This window comes from Tamandua tetradactyla, chromosome 12 (genome assembly GCF_023851605.1).
Source record: "Tamandua tetradactyla isolate mTamTet1 chromosome 12, mTamTet1.pri, whole genome shotgun sequence".
NCBI classification, from domain to species: Eukaryota; Metazoa; Chordata; class Mammalia; order Pilosa; family Myrmecophagidae; genus Tamandua; species Tamandua tetradactyla.
The window spans coordinates 54,211,271-54,232,453 of record NC_135338.1 but is presented as its reverse complement, the minus strand read 5'-3'; the positions used below and the strand labels follow the sequence as shown (position 1 = coordinate 54,232,453).

Here is a 21,183-nt window from a genome sequence, read left to right as displayed (position 1 = left end):
AGGCACCATTTATTGAAGAGACTGTTCTGTCCCAGGAGAGTTGGCTTGACTGCCTTATCAAAGATCAAATGTCCATAGATGAGAGGGTCTATATCTGAGCACTCTATTCGATTCCATTGGTCGATATAGCTATCTTTATGCCAATACCATGCTGTTTTGACCACTGTGGCTTCATAATATGCCTTAAAGTCCGGCATCGCTAGACCTCCAGCTTTGTTTTTTTTCCTCAAGATGTTTTTAGCAATTTGGGGCAACCTGCCCTTCCAGATAAATTTGCTTATTGGTTTTTCTAATTCTGAAAAATAAGTTGTTGGGATTTTGATTGGTATTGCATTGAATCTGTAGATCAATTTAGGTAGGATTGACATCTTAACTATATTTAGTCTTCCAATCCATGAACACGGTATGCCCTTCCATCTATTTAGGTCTTCTGTGATTTCTTTTAGCAGTTTTTTGTAGTTTTCTTTATATAGGTTTTTTGTCTCTTTGGTTAAATTTATTCCTAGGTATTTTATTCTTTTAGTTGCGATTGTAAATGGGATTCGTTTCTTGATTTCCGCCTCAGCTTGTTCATTACTAGTGTATAGAAAAGCTACAGATTTTTGAATGTTGATCTTGTAGCGTGCTACTTTGCTGTACTCATTTGTTAGCTCTAGTAATTTTGTTGTGGATTTTTCTGGGTTTTCTACGTATAGTATCATATCGTCTGCAAACAGTGATAGTTTTACTTCTTCCTTTCCAATTTTGATGTCTTGTATTTCTTTTTCTTGCCTAATTGCTCTGGCTAGAACTTCCAACACAATGTTGAATAATAGTGGTGATAGTGGACATCCTTGTCTTGTTCCTGATCTTAGGGGGAAAGTTTTCCATTTTTCCCCATTGAGGATGATATTAGCTGTGGGTTTTTCATATATTCCCTCTATCATTTTAAGGAAGTTCCCTTGTATTACTATCTTTTGAAGTGTTTTCAGCAGGAAAGGATGTTGAATCTTGTCAAATGCCTTCTCTGCATCAATTGAGATGATCATGTGATTTTTCTGCTTTGATTTGTTGGTATGGTGTATTACATTAATTGATTTTCTTATGTTGAACCATCCTTGCATACCTGGGATGAATCCTACTTGGTCATGATGTATAATTCTTTTAATGTGTTGTTGGATACGATTTGCTAGAATTTTATTGAGGATTTTTGCATCTGTATTCATTAGAGAGATTGGTCTGTAGTTTTCTTTTTTTGTAATATCTTTGCCTGGTTTTGGTATGAGGGTGATGTTGGCTTCATAGAATGAATTAGGTAGTTTTCCCTCCACTTTGATTATGTTGAAGAGTTTGAGGAGAGTAGGTACTAATTCTTTCTGGAATGTTTGATAGAATTCACATGTGAAGCCGTCTGGTCCTGGACTTTTCTTTTTAGGGAGCTTTTGAATAACTAATTCAGTCTCTTTACTTGTGATTGGTTTGTTGAGGTCGTCTATTTCTTCTTGAGTCAAAGTTGGTTGTTCATGTCTTTCCAGGAACCCGTCCATTTCATCTAAATTGTTGTATTTATTAGCGTAAAGTTGTTCATAGTATCCTGTTATTACCTCCTTTATTTCTGTGAGGTCAGTAGTTATGTCTCCTCTTCCATTTCTAATCTTATTTATTTGCATCCTCTCTCTTCTTCTTTTTGTCAATCTTGCTAAGGGCCCATCAATCTTGTTGATTTTCTCATAGAACCAACTTCTGGTCTTATTGATTTTCTCTATTGTTTTCATGTTTTCAATTTCATTTATTTCTGCTCTAATCTTTGTTATTTCTTTCCTTTTGCTTGCTTTGGGATTTGTTTGCTGTTCTTTCTCCAGTTCTTCCAAGTGGACAGTTAATTCCTGCATTTTTGCCTTTTCTTTTTTTCTGATAAAGGCATTTAGGGCAATAAATTTCCCTCTTAGCACTGCCTTTGCTGCGTCCCATAAGTTTTGATATGTTGTGTCTTCATTTTCATTTGCCTCTAGGTATTTACTAATTTCTCTTGCAATTTCTTCTTTGACCCACTGGTTCTTTAAGAGTGTGTTGTTGAGCCTCCACGGATTTGTGAATTTTCTGGCACTCCGCCTATTATTGATTTCCAACTTCATTCCTTTATGATCCGAGAAAGTGTTGTGTATGATTTCAATCTTTTTAAATTTGTTAAGACTTGCTTTGTGACCCAGCATATGGTCTATCTTTGAGAATGATCCATGAGCACTTGAGAAAAAGGTGTATCCTGCTTTTGTGGGATGTAATGTCCTATAAATGTCTGTTAAGTCTAGCTCATTTATAGTAATATTCAAATTCTCTGTTTCTTTATTGATCCTCTGTCTAGATGTTCTGTCCATTGATGAGAGTGGGGAATTGAAGTCTCCAACTATTATGGTATTTGTGTCTATTTCCCTTTTCAGTGTTTGCAGTGTATTCCTCACGTATTTTGGGGCATTCTGGTTCGGTGCATAAATATTTATGATTGTTATGTCTTCTTGTTTAATTGTTCCTTTTATTAGTAGATAGTGTCCTTCTTTGTCTCTTTTAACTGTTTTACATTTGAAGTCTAATTTGTTGGATATTAGTCTAGCTACTCCTGTTCTTTTCTGGTTGTTATTTGCATGAAATATCTTTTCCCAACCTTTCACTTTCAACCTGTGTTTATCTTTGGGTTTAAGATGTGTTTCCTGTAGACAGCATATAGAAGGATCCTGTTTTTTAATCCATTCTGCCAGTCTATGTCTTTTGATTGGGGAATTCAGTCCATTGACATTTGGTGTTATTACTGTTTGGATAATATTTTCCTCTACCATTTTGCCTTTTGCATTATATATATCATATCTGACTTTCCTTCTTTCTACACTCTTCTCCATACCTCTCTCTTCTGTCTTTTCATATCTGACTCTAGTGCTCCCTTTAGTATTTCTTGCAGAGCTGGTCTCTTGGTCACAAATTCTCTCAGTGACTTTTTGTCAGAGAATGTTTTAATTTCTCCCTCATTTTGAAGGACAATTTTGCTGGATATAGGAGTCTTGGTTGGCAGTTTTTCTCTTTTAGTAATTTAAATATATCATCCCACTGTCTTCTAGCCTCCATGGTTTCTGCTGAGAAATCTACACATAGTCTTATTGGGTTTCCCTTGTATGTGACAAATTGTTTTTCTCTTGCTGCTTTCAAGATCCTCTCTTTCTCTTTGACCTCTGACATTCTAACTAGTAAGTGTCTTGGAGAACGCCTATTTGGGTCTAATCTCTTTGGGGTGCACTGCACTTCTTGGATCTGTATTTTTAGGTCTTTCATAAGAGTTGGGAAATTTTCAGTGATAATTTCTTCCATTAGTTTTTCTCCTCCTTTTCCCTTCTCTTCTCCTTCTGGGACACCCACAACATGTATATTTGTGCTGTTCAAATTGTCCTTTAGTTCCCTTATCCCCTGTTCGAATTTTTCCATTCTTTTCTGGATAGTTTCTGTTTCTTTTTGGAATTCAGATGTTCCATCCTCCAAATCACGAATTCTATCTTCTGTCTCTTTAAATCTATCATTGTATGTATCCATTGTTTTTTCCATCTTTTTTACTTAATCCTTCACTTCCGTAAGTTCTGTGATTTGTTTTTTCAGTTTTTCTATTTCTTCTTATTGTTCGGCCCATGTCTTCTTCATGTCCTCCCTCAATTTATCAATTTCGTTTTTGAAGAGGTTTTCCATTTCTGTTCGTATATTCAGCATTAGTTGTCTCAGCTCCTGTATCTCATTTGAACTATTGGTTTGTTCTTTTGACTGGGCCATATTTTCAATTTTCTGAGCTTGATCCATTATCTTCTGCTGGCGTCTGGGCATTTAGTCAGATTTCCCTGGGTGTTGGACCCAACAGGTTGAAAGATTTTTCTGTGAAATCTCTGGGTTCTGTTTTTCTTATCCTGCCCAGTAGGTGGCGCTCGTGACACATGTTTGTCTGCGGGTTCCACCAGTCAAAGGATGCTGTGGGTCCTTTAACTTTGGAAAACTCTTGCCGTGGGGGAGGTTCGCCAGCCGAAGTGGCTTGGAAGAGTGCCAGCTGGCCCGGGGATCCGACCGTGGGGAGGCTCGCCGGCCACCGCTGCCCGGGAGAGCGCCCGTCCGAATCTCCTAGTCGGCCTGGGGCGCCAAGCGTGGCGGGAGTGCGCCAGCCGCCGCGGCCCAGGAGAGTGCACCGTTCCCAGCCCGACCGTGAAGTCACATGTTTGGAAGGGACCCCGGTCGCTGTTCTCCGCGACCTGGGGATCTCCGATCGATTCTCCCAGTTGGTCCAGGGTGCCACGCATGCGGGGGCGCTCCAACCACTGTGGCTTGAGGGGACCGCCTGTCCAATTCTCCCAGCTGGCCCCAGAAGGAGGAAGGGAGGGACTCCGGCCGCTTGCCGCCCCGGCCCGGGTAAGCCCGCGCCCCTCGGCGATCTCACCGGAGCGAGTTCTCTCAGCCAGTCAGCCGTTCCGGGATGGGGTACGCTGTTTTTTTTTTATCTCTGTCGTGGCTCCGGGAGCTGTTCTGTATCGTTTCTATTCCCCTAGTAGCTGTTCTGGAGGAGGAACTAAGATCCACGCATCTTACTAAGCCGCCATCTTCTCCCATAATGGTTATTAATGAAGGGTCTTGGGTCAGTCCAGATCCTTCATTAATAAACATTATGTAATGCCTGAATAAATCCCAGACTCTGGATGTGTTCACTTCCAACATGAAAAAGTTAGACTGGATCCAACCAAAATGGGCCCACCTGGCATGCACAGTAGCCTAGACTTTAACCTACAAGTCACCTATACCTCATTACAATACTTAAAAACACACCCATCATTGTATTAAGGCCGTTTTCTTCCATGTTCTGTGACTAAGCATGTTGATAATCTGCGCATGCTCAATGATTAGATCACCTCTAATGACATTGTCTGGGGTCACTGTGCTCATTATCCTAAACCCTGCCCATCTTTATCTCTAATAAAACTATCAGAATGACTGCAGTTTGGGGAGACAGATTTTGGGCTGATAGGCCATCTGGTCTCTTGCTGTATGCCCAGTAATAACCTTTTTCCCTATTTGAAACCCCAGTTTTTTTGGTTATTTAAATGTGTCAGGCAAAAGAATCCACCGCCTTTGTCAGGTAACAATTCAGTTAAGATAAGATCACTACACTATTCCCAGGGTCTTTCATAATACTAATTAAATGGCAGATGATCAGAATTGGATGGATGGATGGGTGATGCAAGCCATAAAAAACGTATCATCCTGCCATCAAGGAGCATGTAATGAAGGTGTGACTATTTAAGAAAACACTTGACTTGTGCTTCGGAGTGCTTCGGATTTTTTTTTGGTCACAGACAGGCTCCGGAAATCAAACCCGGGTCTCCAGCATGGCAGGCGAAAATTCTCCCACTGAGCCACTGTTGCACTGCCTGCCTTTTGTTTTGGTTTTACAAGCTGTCCTTTTAGAATTGTTATTTTTGCCTTATATGAGAGCTCCTTTTAAGTACCAAAAGTAACATTGTCATGTATGTACTCAGTTTCCATTTCCTGAATGGGACTATATTTTCTGCTCTGCAAAATTTTCGTTCAAACGTTTAGAAGAAAAAAATTGCAAGAATAACATTGCTTATGAATTTAAAAGCTGTTTTTCTGAATACCAACCCTGATTTTGTAGCTAACTAGCCTTGTCTCCTTCCTAACCTCTCAGTTTGTACTTGTGTAAAGTAGGAATAATAGTAGACCTATACTTCACCTTATTGAAAAAATTAAAGGAGTTAATCTCTGTAACTTGCTTAAGAATGCTTGGCTCCCTTCCAATATGAGAAAGTTAGAATGGCCATAACCCAAATCCTCCTAAAGAGTGGGGTAGAAAAATCAAAGGTGGTGGTGGAGTTATACAGAGAAGATAGGATTTAACAAAAGAATATGATTGCTGAATCATTAAATTGACACTTCTTTTAGTCTCCAGTATCTTGGAGCAGCTAGAAGTAAAAACCTAAAATTGTACAATTGTAACCCATACCAAACTCTGAAATCTGTTCTACAGCTAATTGTGCTGTGCTTTAAAATTTATTGCTTTTTTTGTATATTTGTTATTTTTCACAAAAAAAGGAAAAAAAGTTGATTGTGATGATAAAAATATTTATTCCTTCTAGCCTCCTATATTCTGGAGAAGCTAGAAGGAAAAATGTGAGATGATGGTATGGTAGCCCATGACAAACTCGGAAATCTGTCCTGTAGCTTACTACTATTGCTGTTTTCTTTCTTTGCTATATATATGTCATATTATGCAATTTTAAAAAGTTAAAAAAAAAAAAAAAAAAGAATACTTGGCTCATAGTCCTTAATAACTGATGGGCATCATCACCCTTCTAATTCTTATTACCATTAATCTACATGCACCTCTACAGTCTTTTTTATTTATTTCTGTAAGAAGCTGATAGCATTTAAATTCTAGCTTTGTACCTTACACACCAAGTTTAAGCATTTATATATAAATCAGAGCGATTTTGATAATTCCAGAGTCTGTATGATGGAGATTCATTTGGGAAATTCAGTAAACTATTCTCTTTTGTTTTACATAGTTTTGAAGTTGTTCATGATACAATTTTTTCACTGCAATTTTATTGACGTATGTTCCCACCAAACAGTCCATTCAGAGTATACAATCAATAGCTCACAGTGTCATCTCAAAGTTGTGCATCTATTACCACAATCAATTTTTGAACAATTTTATTACTCCAGAAAGAAAAAAGAAAAAAAGTAAAAACACAAAACATCCTGTACCCCTTTACCCCACCCCCATCATTCATGCAATACCTTTGTTACTATTGATGAAAGAATATTAAAATATTACTGTTAACTGTAGTCCATAGTTTGCAGTAGGTATGTTTTTTCCCCTATATACCAGTTATATATTAACTCCTAGTTCATGAAACAAATCTTTTACATTTGTATCATACACCAGAAGATTTACTGAGATATGCATTCTCATCTTTTAACCTCTGGCTTTCCTTCTATTGACACGACATACAGGACTCTAAACTTCCGCTTTCTACCACATTTATCCACAGTTCAGCATTGTTAATTATTCTCACAGTAACATGCTACCATCACCTCTATTTCTACTCACTTAACTTCAACCTGGTTAAAAATTCTGCACATCTTAAGCAACTACCCCTCATTTTCTAGCCTCATTTTATCTCTTGGTAACCTATATCCTAGATTCTCTGTCCATGATTTACATAGTGTAACTAGTTCTTATTAATGACATCATACAATATTTGTCCTTTTGTATCTGAATTATTTCACTCAGTATAATGTCCTCAAGGTTCATCCATGTTGTCGTATGCTTCAGGACTTCATTCTTTCTTTCAGTTGAATAATATTCCATTTTATTTATATACCACATTTTGTTAACCCATTCATCAATTGATGGACACTTGGATTGTTTCCGTCTTTTGGCAGTTGTAAATAATACTGCTATGAATATCAGTGTACAAATGTCTGTTTGCCTCCCTGCTTTCAGTTCATCTGGGTATATACCAAGTTGTGGGATTGCCTGATAGTAGGGCAACTCTGTACTTAGCTTTCAGAGGAACCGCCAAACCACCTACACAGCAGCTGTACCATTTTACATTCTCATCAGCAGTAAATGTGTTCCTATTTCTCCACATCCTCTCCAGAAACTTGTAGTTTCTTTTGTTTAATAGCCATTCTAGTAGGTGTGAAATGATATCTCATTGTGGTTTTGATTTGCATTTCCCTAATAGCTAGTGGAGCTGAGTATCTTTTCATGTGCTTTTCAGCTATTTCTATTTTCTCCTTGAAAAAATGTCTGTTTGTGTCTTTTGTCCATTTTTAAATTGGGTCATTTGTCTTTTTGCTGTTGAGTTGTAGGATTTCTTTGTATGTCCTTATTGGATAGATGGTTTCCAGATATTTCCCTCCATTAACTGGCTGCCTTTTCATCTTTTGACAAAGTCCTTTGAAGCACAGAAGTGTTCGGTTTTGAAGAGGTCCCATTTGTCTAGGTTTTCTTTCACTGTGTGTGCTTTGGGTGTAAATGCTAGGAAACTACTACCTATCACTAGATGTTGAAGGTGTTTTCCTCTAGGAGTTTTATGGTAGTGTCATTTATATTTAGGTCTTTGATCAGTTTTGAACTACTTTTTGTATAGGTAGGGTATGAAATAATGTTCCTCTTTCATTCTTTTTTATGTAATTATTCAGTTCTTCCAGCAGTTGAGTGGATTTGGGAGCGTTGTCAGAAAGTTGACCATAGACCTGAGGGTCTATTTCTGAACTCTCAATTATATTCCATTGAACAATATGTCTATCTTTATGCCAGTACCATGCTGTTTTGACCACTGTTCTTTTATAATATGCTTTAAAGTGAGAAAGCAAGAGTCTTCTCAAAGACTTCTTTTTCAAAATGTTTTTGCCTATTCGGGTCCCCTTACCCTCCTTCCAAATAAGTTTGACAATTAGCATTTTCCATTTCAGCAAAATAGGCTGTTGGTATTGCATTGAATACCTTTGCATTGAATCTCTGTAGATTGACTTGGGCAGAATTTTTATCTTAACAACATTTATCCTTCAAGTCCATGAACACAGAAAATCTTTCCATTTGTTTAAGTCCTTGATTTCTTTTAGCAATGTTTTATAGTTTTCTGTGTACAGATCATCATTCCTTGGTTAAGTTTATTCCTAGATATCTGATTCTTTTAGTTCCTTTTGTGAAGGAAATTTGCATGCTGATCTTGTATGCCACCATTTTGCTAAACTCATTTATTAATTCTAGTAGCTTTGTTGTAGTTTTTTGGGGGGCTTTCTAAAAATAGAATCATGTTGCCTGCAGCATTGAAGGTTTTCTTTATTCTTTTTTACTTGGATGTCTTATATTTCTTTTTCTTGCCTAATTGCTCTAGGTACTAGCTCAGTGTTGAATAGCAATGACAACAGTGGGCATCCTGGTCTTGTTCATAAGCTAAGAGTGAAAGCTTTCAGTTGTTCACTGTTGAATTTGATGTTAGCTGTGGGTTTTTCATATATGCTCTTTATCGTGGTGAGGAAGTTTCCTTCTATTCCTATCTTTCAAAGTGTTTTTATCAAGAAAGGATCTTGTCAAATGTCTTTTCTACATCAGTCAAGATGAATATCTGGTTTTTCCTTTTGATTTGTTGATGTGTGGTATATTATATTAATTGATTTTCTTGCATTGAACCACTCTTGCATACCTGGAATAAAACATACTTTGTCACGGTGTATAATTTTTTTGATGTGCTGTTGAATTCAATCTGCAAGTGTTTTGTTGAGGATTTTTGCATCTGTATTCATTAGAGAGATTGGTTTGTAGTTTTCTTTTCTTGTAGTATCTTTAACAGGCTTTGGTATTAGGGTGATGTTGGCTTCATAGAATAAGTTAGGTAGCGTTCCCTCTTTAGTTTTTTGGAGGCGTTTGAGCAAGAATGGTGTTAATTCTTAGAATGTTTAGTGAAATTCACCTGTAAATTGTTGAGGTCTTCTGTTTCTTCTCAAGTCAATGTAGGTTGGTTGTGTGTTTCTGGGAAATTGTCTGTCATCTAAATTGTCTAGTTAGCATTTTGTCTTTGTCAGTCTAGCTAAGGGTTTGTCAATCTTATGGATCTTCTCAGAAAACCAACTTTTAGGTTTATTGATTCCATTGTTTTTGTTGATCTTTGTTTCATTCATTTCCACTCTAATCTTTGATGCTACTGATTGATTTCTCTTGCAGTTTCTTCTTTGACACGCTGATTGTTTAAGAGCATGTGGTTTAACTTCACATATATTTGTGAATTTTCCAGTTTTCTGGCTATTGATTTCCAACATCATTCCATTATGATCAGAGAAAGTGCTTTGTATAATCTCAGTCTTTTTACATTTATTAAGTCCTGTTTTGTGCCTAAAAATGTGATCTTTCTTGGAGAATGTTCCATACACACTTGAGAAGAATGTGTATCCTCCTGTTTTGAGGTACAATGTTCTGTATATGTCTGTTATGTCTAGTTCATTTAGCATATTATTTAGGTTCTCCATTTCCCTATTGATGCTGTTTTGATGACCTTTCTGTTGATGAGAGTGGTAGGTTGAAATCTCCCACTTGTAGGTATGTCTGTTATTCCCTTCATTTTTGCCAGTCTTTGCCTCATGTATTTGGGAGCACTTTGATTAGGTGCATAAATATTTATGATTGTTATTTCTTCTTGGAGACTTGCCCCTTTTATTAATATATTTAATATATTAATTGTCAAATAACATTTTTGCAAATTTTAATGTCTATTTTGTCTTCTATTAGTATAGCTTCTCTAGCTGCTTTATTTTGGTGGGGGGGGAGGTTACTGCTTGTGTGGGCTATCTTTTTCTATCCTTTCAACCTATTTGTATCTTTGGGTCTAAAATGAATCTCTTACAAACAGAATATAGATGGATCATTTTTTGTTGTTGTTCATTCTGCCAATCTCTGTCTTTTGATTGTGGAGTTTAACCCATTAACATTTAATGTTATTACTGTAAAAGCAGTCCTTGCTTCGACCATTATCCTTTGGCTTTTATTTGTCAGATTGTTTTTTTTTTTCTCTTTATAATTTTGGTTACTTTTAGTTACCCTTACTCTTATAATCATCCTTTCTATACTCTCCTTTAAGCCTCAATTAGCAAAACTTCCTTCAGTATTTCTTGAAGCATAGGTCTCTCGTTAACAAGCTCTCTCAGCTTTTTTTTAATCTGTGAATACTTTAAACTTTCCCTCATTTTGAAGGACAACTTTGCTGAATAAGGAATTCTTGTAAATTTTTAAATGTTTTGCATTTTAAACAAAGGAATATCAATAATGCAGGGTGTTGAAAACAGATGTAATTAATATTTTTAAACTTATGGGGTGTGGACTCCCAGGGGTGTGGACCTTCCTGGCAACATGGGACAGAAATCCTAGAGACTAAAGCAAAAAATGCTTATTTGGTACAAAATTTATATTTTGACTAGGCCTAAGAGTCATCCCCCAAGAGAACCTCTTTTGTTGCTCAGATGTGGCTTCTCTCTCTCAGCCAACACGACAAGCAAACTCACTCTCTACGTGGGACATGACTCCCAGGGGTGTGGATCTTCCTGGCAACATGGAACAGAAATCCTAGAGATTAAAGCAAAAAATGTTTATTTGGTACAAAATTTATATTTTGACTAGTGCATTTCCTATTATAACTTATGTGGACAGCTTAATTGAACACCATAAGTACATGGAACCTTGAGTAGGGCATGAGATTTTGTAGGTTTGTCCAGAGTGATACCTCGATAAATCCCAGAAGGGTCTGAACAGTGAATAAAAAGTATTTGCAAAGTGCCCCCGGGGGAATGGTGAGAAAGGAGGAATATTCAACTTCCTCAAGTGGAGAATTCTTGATATTCTCACAAACAGTGGGGACAACCAAAGCAACAGGCTGAGCCCCCAGTCTTGGGGTTTGTTCATAGGAAACTTAACCCCACAAAGGATAGGCTAAGCCTACTTAAAATTAGACTTGAAAGTCATCCCCCAAGAGAACCTCTTTTGTTGCTCAGATGTGGCCCCTCTCTTTCAGCCAACACAACAAGCAAACTCACTCTCTATGTGGGACATGATTCCCAGGGATGTGGACCTTCCTGGCAACATGGGACAGAAATCCTAGAATGAGCTGGGACTCAGCACCAAGGAATTGAGAAGACCTTCTCAACCGAAAAGGGGAAAAGAGAAATAAGACAAAATAAAGTGTCAATGGCTGAGAGATTCCAAACAGAGTCGAGAGGTTATTCTTATACATTAAATAGATACCACCTTTTTCGTTACGGCATAACAGAGAGGCTGGAGGGAACTTCCTGAAAATGTAGAGCTCTGTTCCAGTAGCGATGTTTCTTGAAGATGATTGTATAATGATACAGCTTTCACAGTTTGACTGTGTGATTGTGAAAACCTTGTGTCTGATACTTCTTTTATCTACCTTATGGACAGATGAATAAAACATATGGATTAACATGATGATAAATATACAACTATGTGGTGAAAAAAAGAATGTTTATATTGTATGTTGATTGGTTTTATTAATAAAACTTTAAAAAACATATGGATTAAAAATAAATAGTAGGGGGAACACATGTCAAAATAAATTTAATAGATTGAAATCTAGTGATCAGTGAATGGGAGGGGTAAGGGGTATGATATGTATGAATTTCTTTTTCTGTTTTCTTTTTATTTCTTTTCCTGAATTGATGCAAATGTTCTAAGAAATAATCATGATAATGAATATTCAACTATGTGATGAAAAAAAGAATTCTTGTGAGGGTTAGGAAATTCTCAGTATATTCATTCATTCTCACATTCAAGAATATGAAAATATTTCCTTAGATATTCTTTCTGCTTCTTTTCCTTTTTCTTCTCCTTCTGGGACCCTTACAGTGCATATATTTGTGGGCTTCATGTTTTCAAGGATTTCCCTGAGACCAAGTTCAAATTTTCCCATTTTCTCTCACTTTTTGTTCTTTTGTGTGTTCAAATTCAGGTGCTTTGTTTTGTAGTTCGTGGATCCTTTCTTCTGCCTCTTTAAATCTGCTGTTGTGTATCTCTGTATTTTTAATTTCATCTACAGTGTCTTTCATTTCTGTAAGATCTGTTTTTCTATTAAATTCTGGATCTCCTCCATCTTTTAATTTGACCATTTGACTTGGCCGTATCTTATTTCTTAGTGTGTCTTGTACTTTTTTGCTTGTATCTGGGCATCTGATTATCTTGATAGTATTATTTTGAAAGTTGGTTTCTTTCTGTTTTCTAAGATTCTGTTGTTGATTGAGTTTGCCTTAAAGGTCTTCTTTGGCACTTGGTTCATCAGTATTTCCCAGCCAAAACAAGGCCAGGGTTTCACATAGAGGGTGCAGACCAGTTCCAAAGGACCCTGGAGAGAGGGTGAGGGAAGCAGCTTCCCAAGAGTACACTTTCCCACCCTTTCCACCAGACGGTGCCCTTCGGCAACCTGTTCTCCACAACCTAAAAGAATGTTATTTTTTAGCCCTTTGATCACTGTTTCTGATGCAGGTGGAAATAATGGCCCTGTGGTGCAGCTGGCACTTGTCCAGAGAGGTCCAAGGCTGTGGGACTCTACAGTACAATTTCACTAGCCAGCAGTTGGATATGAACTGTGCCGCATCCCTCTATTTCCCTGGGAAAGGTCTCCCTGTCTCTCCCAGACCTCAGCAGCTATCCAGGTAAGAACCAGGCTGACCAGAATCTACCAGCTGAGGGGTGGAGGGTGAACACCTGGAGCCGCAGTAGAGCTCATTTGCCAATTTCTGTTTGGGTAGAGATAATGGAGCCGCAAGTCCCTCTGGCTCCTGTGTGAAAAGACTCAGGTCTGTGGGACCTAGAGGGTCACCCTAACCAGCCAACAGTTGGATCAGAACTGTGGCACATACCTCTCTTTTCCAGGGGAAGGGACTCCCAGTATCTCCCAGATGGCAGTAGCCAGCCAAACAAGAACCAAGGCAACCTGAAGCTGCCACCCTGGGGAATGGGGGATAGGCACCAGTTGCCACAGTGATGATCAGTCACTTGCCAAAGTCTCTTTGTGGAAATAATGCAGCTGCAGATACCCTGGGCTCCTGCATGACAAGGCTCAAGGCTGCAGGACCCAGAGGGTTAACTTCACCGGCCAACAATTGGATCAGGACTGTGCCATGCCTCACCAGCTGGGCTAGAACCAGGATGACCCACAGCTGCTGTCCTCAGGGATGGAGGATGAGAGCCAGGAGCTGCGATTGAGTTCACTCACTGTAATTTCTCCTTCGTGGTTTCTCCATTTCTATATCCAGCTCTTCCTTGTATGTTGCAGTGGTCCTTCCCAGTTCTCTCAAGGCCCCAGAACTGCTGCTTTGGACAATTTCTCTAGGTGTTTTTGGTGGAAGAGTGAGTTCTGCCTCTCCTTATTCCACGATCTTCTCGGAAGTCCCCCGTGATACAAATTTAAATCAGAAATGTGCAATTAGAAAAGGTCAAATAACATTTTCTCTAAATATAAAGTTTGGTTAAAGTGTACTACATTATTCCTTGCAAATATTTTATGAAATACTGTTTCTGTTTCATTTGACTTCGAATGTTAGTGGTTGATACAATGAAACATTCCTGAAATGAAAAGATTTGCCTAGCGCAAAAAAAAAATTACATGACTTTATTCTTTGATGTTTGAAGATAAATAATGATAACTGATCTATTTTACTTCACCTGGAAAGGGGATTTCCTTAGATAACATTAATTTTGAACCTTAACCATAAAGCTTTATAAATTTTTTAATGACTTCTTAATGTCAATGTTTATCATTCATTTTTAAAACAATTTTAACCAAAATAAGCTTGGAGGCCTTTCCTAGCAGCTTTACTGTGACTTTTCCTGCCTTAATAAACATATTTAATGGAACATAATTTTCCCTTTCCTTAATGAGTTGCTGCTACTGTAATCATTATTGCTCTGTGCCATTGGAATGGATAGGTCTTTGGTGCTAGGTGGAAGTCATCTCCCTCTGTATTAGATGACCCCTGAGAGCCTTATTGGTCTAGGTGGTAGCTTTTTTTCTCTCTTCCTCTCTGGTCTCCTGAAGATGTCTTCCAAAGGCTGGAAGGGTCTCTTGCTGACTCTCCTCGTTTGCTGTGCACAAGTCTCTTTTTGTCTTGTTGTCCTTGTATTATATCCAAGAGTAGAATTTAAAATTTACAAAAGAAGCAAAATAATCCTGACTCCATCACCTTGGAGTTACTGACCTCTCAGCCTCATCAGATTCCTCATCCTTAAAAAAGTTATTGGGAAAATTAAACAAATTAATACCTGTAAAAAAGCTCTTAGAACAGAGTCTGACATATAGTAAACGTGCAATAAATTTTAATTGTCACGTTAGGTAAAATATGCTCTGCATATAAGAAGGGCTTAGGAAGTCACTTTCCTTTAACTTAGGTTTCTTTTTTGTTTGTTTAATTTTTATTTCTGGATGCTGTAGAGATGTGAGTTTTGGCTGTAGGGGAGACCATTCATCCCCCTTTGTTTTGTTACTCCTCAGCTATGCATGGTCTGTCATTGCATGTGGTTTGTGCCCTCTTTTGCTCTCTAATGTCCTGGTTTGGATGATAAATTATATAATCATTTTAGGTTGGGTCGGAATGAAGTTTTACTGTAGTTTTGTATTTCTTTGTTATTATGGATTGTTTTTCCTGTTCACATGTATCCTACATTCCTACCCTTCTATAACTATCCTTAATAATCAGATTAAGGAGGGAAGCATGCTTAAAATCCAAAGTCTAGTGATCTTTTTTTCCCCTCTCTAGACTAACATATAGACTAATGTAGTATAGAAAGAACTCTCTTCCCCATCTTTACTACTCAAATCACAGTCATATACAGCTTCGTTGAATTTTAGGGACCCTATTTCAACTTTATTTTACAAGTGCAGAGATTAAGTCCCTTAGAAGTTCAATATGACTTGTCTCACATACATGATAAATTAGTGACAGAGAGAGAACTCTATCTCAGATCCTTAACTCCCAGTGTTCTCACTGACTGTTTAAACAGTAAAGTGTTTTTATAGCAAAGGACAGCATTTTCTAAAATGTGTTATTATAAATCTATCCCTTTAATGTTCTGTGGAGCAAAGAGACTCCCTTAGATTATGCTGAATACTTCCTTTTGGAGGTTCTCAATGCATGTTAAAAGTGCTTGAGTAAAATGTCCTGAGATAAAGAAATCTATGTGGCTTTGTTTAACCCTGCATTTTCCAAACCTTGGGAAAACTCTAAAAAATGCCTGTCTGATGTTGGGGAGTAGAGGGGTCGGTAGGGTTTTGTTTTTGTTTTTAAATTTCTCATGGGGTTATTTATTCATTTTTGTATTCAGTATAATTATTATTTTTTTAATTCTCCTTATTTGTCTGCTACAATCACCGAAGCTTATTTTAAGCTAGTCATAGATTGTGATTGGTCATGTGGACTGTTAAACAGGGTTGCTCCCCAAAATGATGATTCTAGAAAAAGGATCAACCTCCTAGGGGCTGTTTTTTCTGGAGGACTCTCCAAGCCCTATACTCTCTTCCTTTCCTTTCCTGTCACATCATTTAAAGATCAGATTTCATCTGTTGTCTTTAGGAGACAACAGGCTTGTCTGGAAAGAAAACATCCCTGGAGAGATTAGACTAATTGTCAATTCCTGCATTTTAGGGCAGTGGATTAGATTAAGAAATTAATAACATAATACTGTACTCCATTTGGCATAGGTTTTTGATTACCTGAGAAATAAATAAACGTATTCCTTGAGAATTTTGGTAATAGTTAGGAAAGAAGTTACCCAGTGTTCTCTTGAACATTGTAAGTAGATACTTATGTGCATAGATAAATAAATTTTCATGTGACATAGTGGAAAAAGATTGGAGGAAACCATAAAATGTTAACGATGATTTTCTTAAATTTAAATTTTGAAGGTTATGCAGTGTCAGTAACGAAGATGAGAATAAATTCCAAGAATATTGACTCAGTTCTGTTTTTTCAGCAGTTTTTTTTGTGTGTGATAATGGGTGTATGTGTTTTTAACTCTATTTGTTAAAATGGTTCACCCTTTATCATCAAGCTAGATGAAGTGCCTACTGATTAGTTTCCTAACAATTGCAATAATGGTTTTTAAATTCGTTTTCTCTTCTTAAACCATTATCCCTTTTAAACGGATAAATTTTACCTATCTGGATGATATAAGGGTTTAGAACTGTTTTCCTGTTAACCCTGCTCTTTCTGTTAGGTTCTAGAATTTTTTTCCCTACTGCTAGCAGCTCTGAGAGTTAAGGTTCTGGGTGTAGAATTTAATCTATAATTGTTAAAATCATCTCTTAATTAGTTACTGTCCTGTCCATATTATGCCATATCAGGTAGTAAAAAGCAATATTTTTTATTTCAAGGCTCTGTGAGGAGGATAAATAAAATTTTCTGTTTTCCTTGTACTCATTGTATTTATAATTTCTCTCAAAGTTACTTTAGAACAAGTTGTCTAAAGATAGAACAAGTTGTATGCCTGCCTTTGGGTAAAATACTCAGTTATACAGATTAAAGATCAATTTAAGCATTTATATCTAAGGCAGAAAACACCCCACCCAGTCACTTGATTATCTGCTCTTTGTATGTGTAATACTTATATCAACCTTGTGTTTGTAAATTGTTTGGAATATTAGATTATAGTGACTATTAGTTACATGTTAAGAATTTTTTTTTAAAAGTTGAGACTTTTTTTTAAGTCCAAAGTCTTCCTTGTGAATTGAAATACCCTTCCTATAACTGTATGTTTTTAAATTAATCTGATATGTTACTTCTTGCTGTCCTTATAAGTATATAATTGGTATATTTCGTGGCTCAAAATTGTAGTTAACGATAGACTGATAATTCAGTTTTTAAAATTTCTTTACATTTTCTGGTTTTGCGTGTGATTTTAACAGTATGTCATTATTTGCACATAAAAGCAGTTTTCAGTAACTTCTTTTTTTTAACTGGAATTTGAGATACATTTGGAAAAAATGAATAAAATCATTTTTGTTTTCATATCAAGAAATGGATGAAAAGAGGCTGCTGGATCCGGGGTTGAAGGTTCATAAAGGCCTCTGGGATTATACTCTGAAGAACCAGCAGATGGAATGCCTGAGTGACTGAAGAAAATGGGTGCTAATGCATCTAACTATCCTCATTCATGTTCCCCAAGGGTAGGGGGAAATTCACATGCCCAACAAACTTTTATAGGTAATTGTTTCTGTTTTTCTAACTTTATTTTCTTTTATGAGTATAAATAGAATTGTGTTTTCAGTGGTCTTTGTGGGTGAAAAGTTATTATAGATACTATAAATTGCAGCATCTAGATTTTTTCCCTCAGGAAATGTCTAACTTGTATGATTTTTATCCCAACTAAATTGTAATAGCACAACTGATTTTATTTGGTTATCTTGACCATAATAGCCAATTAGCAATCTCCATTGGTGTGAAAATAGTGAAATACATGTCTCTTATGTCCTGGTCCATTTATTTTACCCATACAAATGCAGCCTTGATGAAGTTAAGAAGAAAAAAAACATGTTCCAATTATATAAAAGTAATATTCTTACTTTACAAATCTATCTAGCTCTTATTTCCTAAAAATCCATAGATTAATATCTACAAAGTCCTTGATATCCAGAGAATCAAAAGCATTTTTTAATTCAAAATAATTTGCTCTATTCTTACTTTTTCTTATTTGATAGAAAAATGTGTTATTTGAACTTTATATCTTCCTTTATAAAAACAAAAGTTGGTTTCATTTAAATGGCCCAGGAAAGTCTGTAAAATCTTTTGGCATGAAATGTATTAAAGTAAATGTTGAAAATGAATGTTAAAGAAAAGAGAGACAAATTTTCATTTGTTTCATTTTCTTCTTAGGAACATCATCCTATTCTCAGCAAGGCTATGGCTGTGAATCAAAACTGTATAGCCTTGACCATGGCCATGAGAAACCACAAGACAAAAAAAAGAGAACCTCTGGCCTTGCCACCCTCAAAAAGAAGTTTATTAAGCGTCGGAAATCTAATAGATCTGCTGATCACGCCAAGCAGATGCGAGAACTCCTCTCTGGTTGGGATGTTAGAGATGTCAATGCTTTAGTGGAGGAATATGAGGGAACTTCAGCCTTAAAGGAACTTTCTTTACAAGCCAGTTTAGCTAGACCTGAAGCCCGAACATTGCAGAAAGATATGGCTGATCTTTATGAGTACAAGTATTGTACTGATGTAGACTTAATATTTCAAGAAACTTGTTTTCCTGTTCATCGTGCCATTTTGGCGGCAAGGTGTCCATTTTTTAAAACACTGCTTTCTTCCTCACCTGAGTATGGAGCAGAGATAATAATGGACATCAATACAGCTGGTATAGATATGCCTATGTTTTCTGCTTTGTTACACTACCTTTATACAGGAGAGTTTGGAATGGAGGACTCCAGGTTTCAAAATGTCGATATCCTCGTTCAGCTTAGTGAAGAATTTGGAACACCAAATTCCCTCGATGTAGATATGCGTGGACTCTTTGATTACATGTGTTATTATGATGTTGTCCTGAGTTTTTCTTCAGACTCTGAACTGGTTGAAGCTTTTGGTGGAAATCAGAACTGCTTAGATGAAGAGCTCAAAGCTCACAAGGCTATTATTTCAGCACGGTCCCCATTTTTTCGAAATTTATTACAAAGGAGGATTCGGACGGGTGAAGAAATCACAGAAAGAACTTTGAGGACTCCCACAAGAATTATATTAGATGAGTCCATTATACCAAAAAAATATGCGAAAGTTATATTACATTGTATGTATACCGACATGGTAGACCTCTCAGTTTTACACTGTAGCCCCTCTGTGGGGAGTCTCAGTGAAGTTCAGGCTCTCGTCGCAGGGAAGCCAAACATGACCAAGGCAGAAGAAGCCATGGAACTTTACCATATAGCGCTGTTCTTGGAATTTAACTTGCTTGCACAAGGTATGAAATTCTGATTTTTAAATCTTAATTTTAGAATTACATATGTCTTCCAAATTGAAAACATGACTGATAAATTGATGATTTCATTGTTTTGGATGTGTTAGGGATAGTTTTTTTTTTTTTAACTTAAAGGTATGACATCTCAGACAGAATTGAGAGTCAATTATTATGTGGCTGTTTATCGACTATTAAAAAAACAAGTGTTTAAAACTAGTGACTAGGGCAGGCCACAGTGGCTCAGCAGGCAGAGTTTTCGCCTGCCATGCCAGAGACCGAGGTTCAATTCCCCGTGCCTGTGCCCATGCAAAAAAAAAAAAAACAAACCACTAGTGACTAAATAGCAGTAGATGACATTTGAAACTCTTTTCTCCCTAATTTAATGTGTTAGGTGGTCTACCTACCACCCATCTATACTCTGTTTCTACCCGAGCTTTGGATTGGCCAGTTTATCAGATTTTAAGGTTATACTTTATCTAGGATTCCTTGAATAACTTAGATTTTCATATTTACGTTTAGTGCCTTGTTGATGCTTAAATATTTAGAATAAGAATAAATATTCATTAAAAAGTGAAGACAGTCACATTTGGATACAGATTTATTTGAATTAGAGTATTGAGCAGGATTTCTGCTTTAAATGTTTAAATATCCTGTATCTTATTTTTAAGCTCAACCTGTACATCATGCAGTAGCTTACAGTGTGTAAGGCACAGTGAGTGCTGGACTCATGTGCCTTCATTTAATTTAAACAAAATTTAAAGTTAGGACAGCAAGTCTTTTGTGTTATAGGCCAATGACTACATGAAAGTTACATTAGGGCAGGCCACGGTGGCTCAGCTGGCAAGAATGCTCGCCTGCCATGCCAGAGGACCCGGGTTCGATTCCCGGTGCCTGCCCATGTAAAAAAAAGAAAGTTACATTAAAAGAAGTGTATATCTATCTGTTGGTAAATGCCAGTATCATAGTATTTCAGAGCTGGAAAGAAACCTTTCGTGAGAGAGTAAAGGGAGTTTACAATTTTGATAAAATGCATCCTGAGTTTTCTCTGGCCTTAAATAAAAGAAACCAAGCTACATCACATGGGATTATTTGAGAAATTTAATTTAATTAATGTTTACTTGCTTAAAAAATACATTAGAAGTTGCCAATTAGAATGTTAATGGTTTGGGTAAAATGACATGAATTTAAATAAGGAAAGCAAAGCACATTTTTCTCACTTGAGAATAGTGTGTTTTTTATTGCTAAATCAGCAAATTACTAGGGCTTTAAGGAAAAAAAACCACAATTGAATAACAGTGTTAGTAATAAAATGGAAAGAGTTGTACAGAAGAAGCATTGATAAATGGATGAAGAAAAGTTGAGGTTTCTTTACATAAAAAGAATCTCTTAAAATCTTACTTTACTGTTATATTTTCTAGTAATCGTACTTGATTTGTTTTATTACCACAATCAGAATATCATTAGAATGTTTTCTTTACTCATCAATTTCAATTCAGAATCACTGTATTGATAATAGAATATTTCGATGTCAGACATAGGAAAATGTTATCATAAATAATGTAATAGTAACTTGAGCTACCATAAGTGACTCTGTAAAACCAAATTTGTCAGAAAATACCTCTAAAGAAAAAAGTTGAAGTTTGCAGCATTACC

General features: G+C 36.7%; 1 protein-coding gene across 6 annotated transcripts in view; it reads left to right on the top strand.

The window, feature by feature from the left end:
* The window catches only part of BTBD7 (BTB domain containing 7), a 95,194-nt gene that overhangs the window by 15,850 nt on the left and 58,161 nt on the right, over nt 1-21,183 (top strand). For 4 of the 6 annotated variants that reach the window (XR_013160433.1, XR_013160432.1, XM_077123408.1 and 1 more), the window contains exons 2-5: nt 13,070-13,239; nt 13,460-14,021; nt 17,597-17,784; nt 18,454-19,533. Coding sequence is in view for 4 of the 6 variants with exons in the window: in XM_077123408.1 (XP_076979523.1) it covers nt 17,703-17,784; nt 18,454-19,533 (1,162 nt within the window). In the remaining 2 variants the exon portion in view is untranslated. The remainder of the gene's footprint in view (nt 1-13,069; nt 13,240-13,459; nt 14,022-17,596; nt 17,785-18,453; nt 19,534-21,183) is intronic. The other 2 variants (XM_077123409.1, XM_077123411.1) reach the window with 2 other exon arrangements.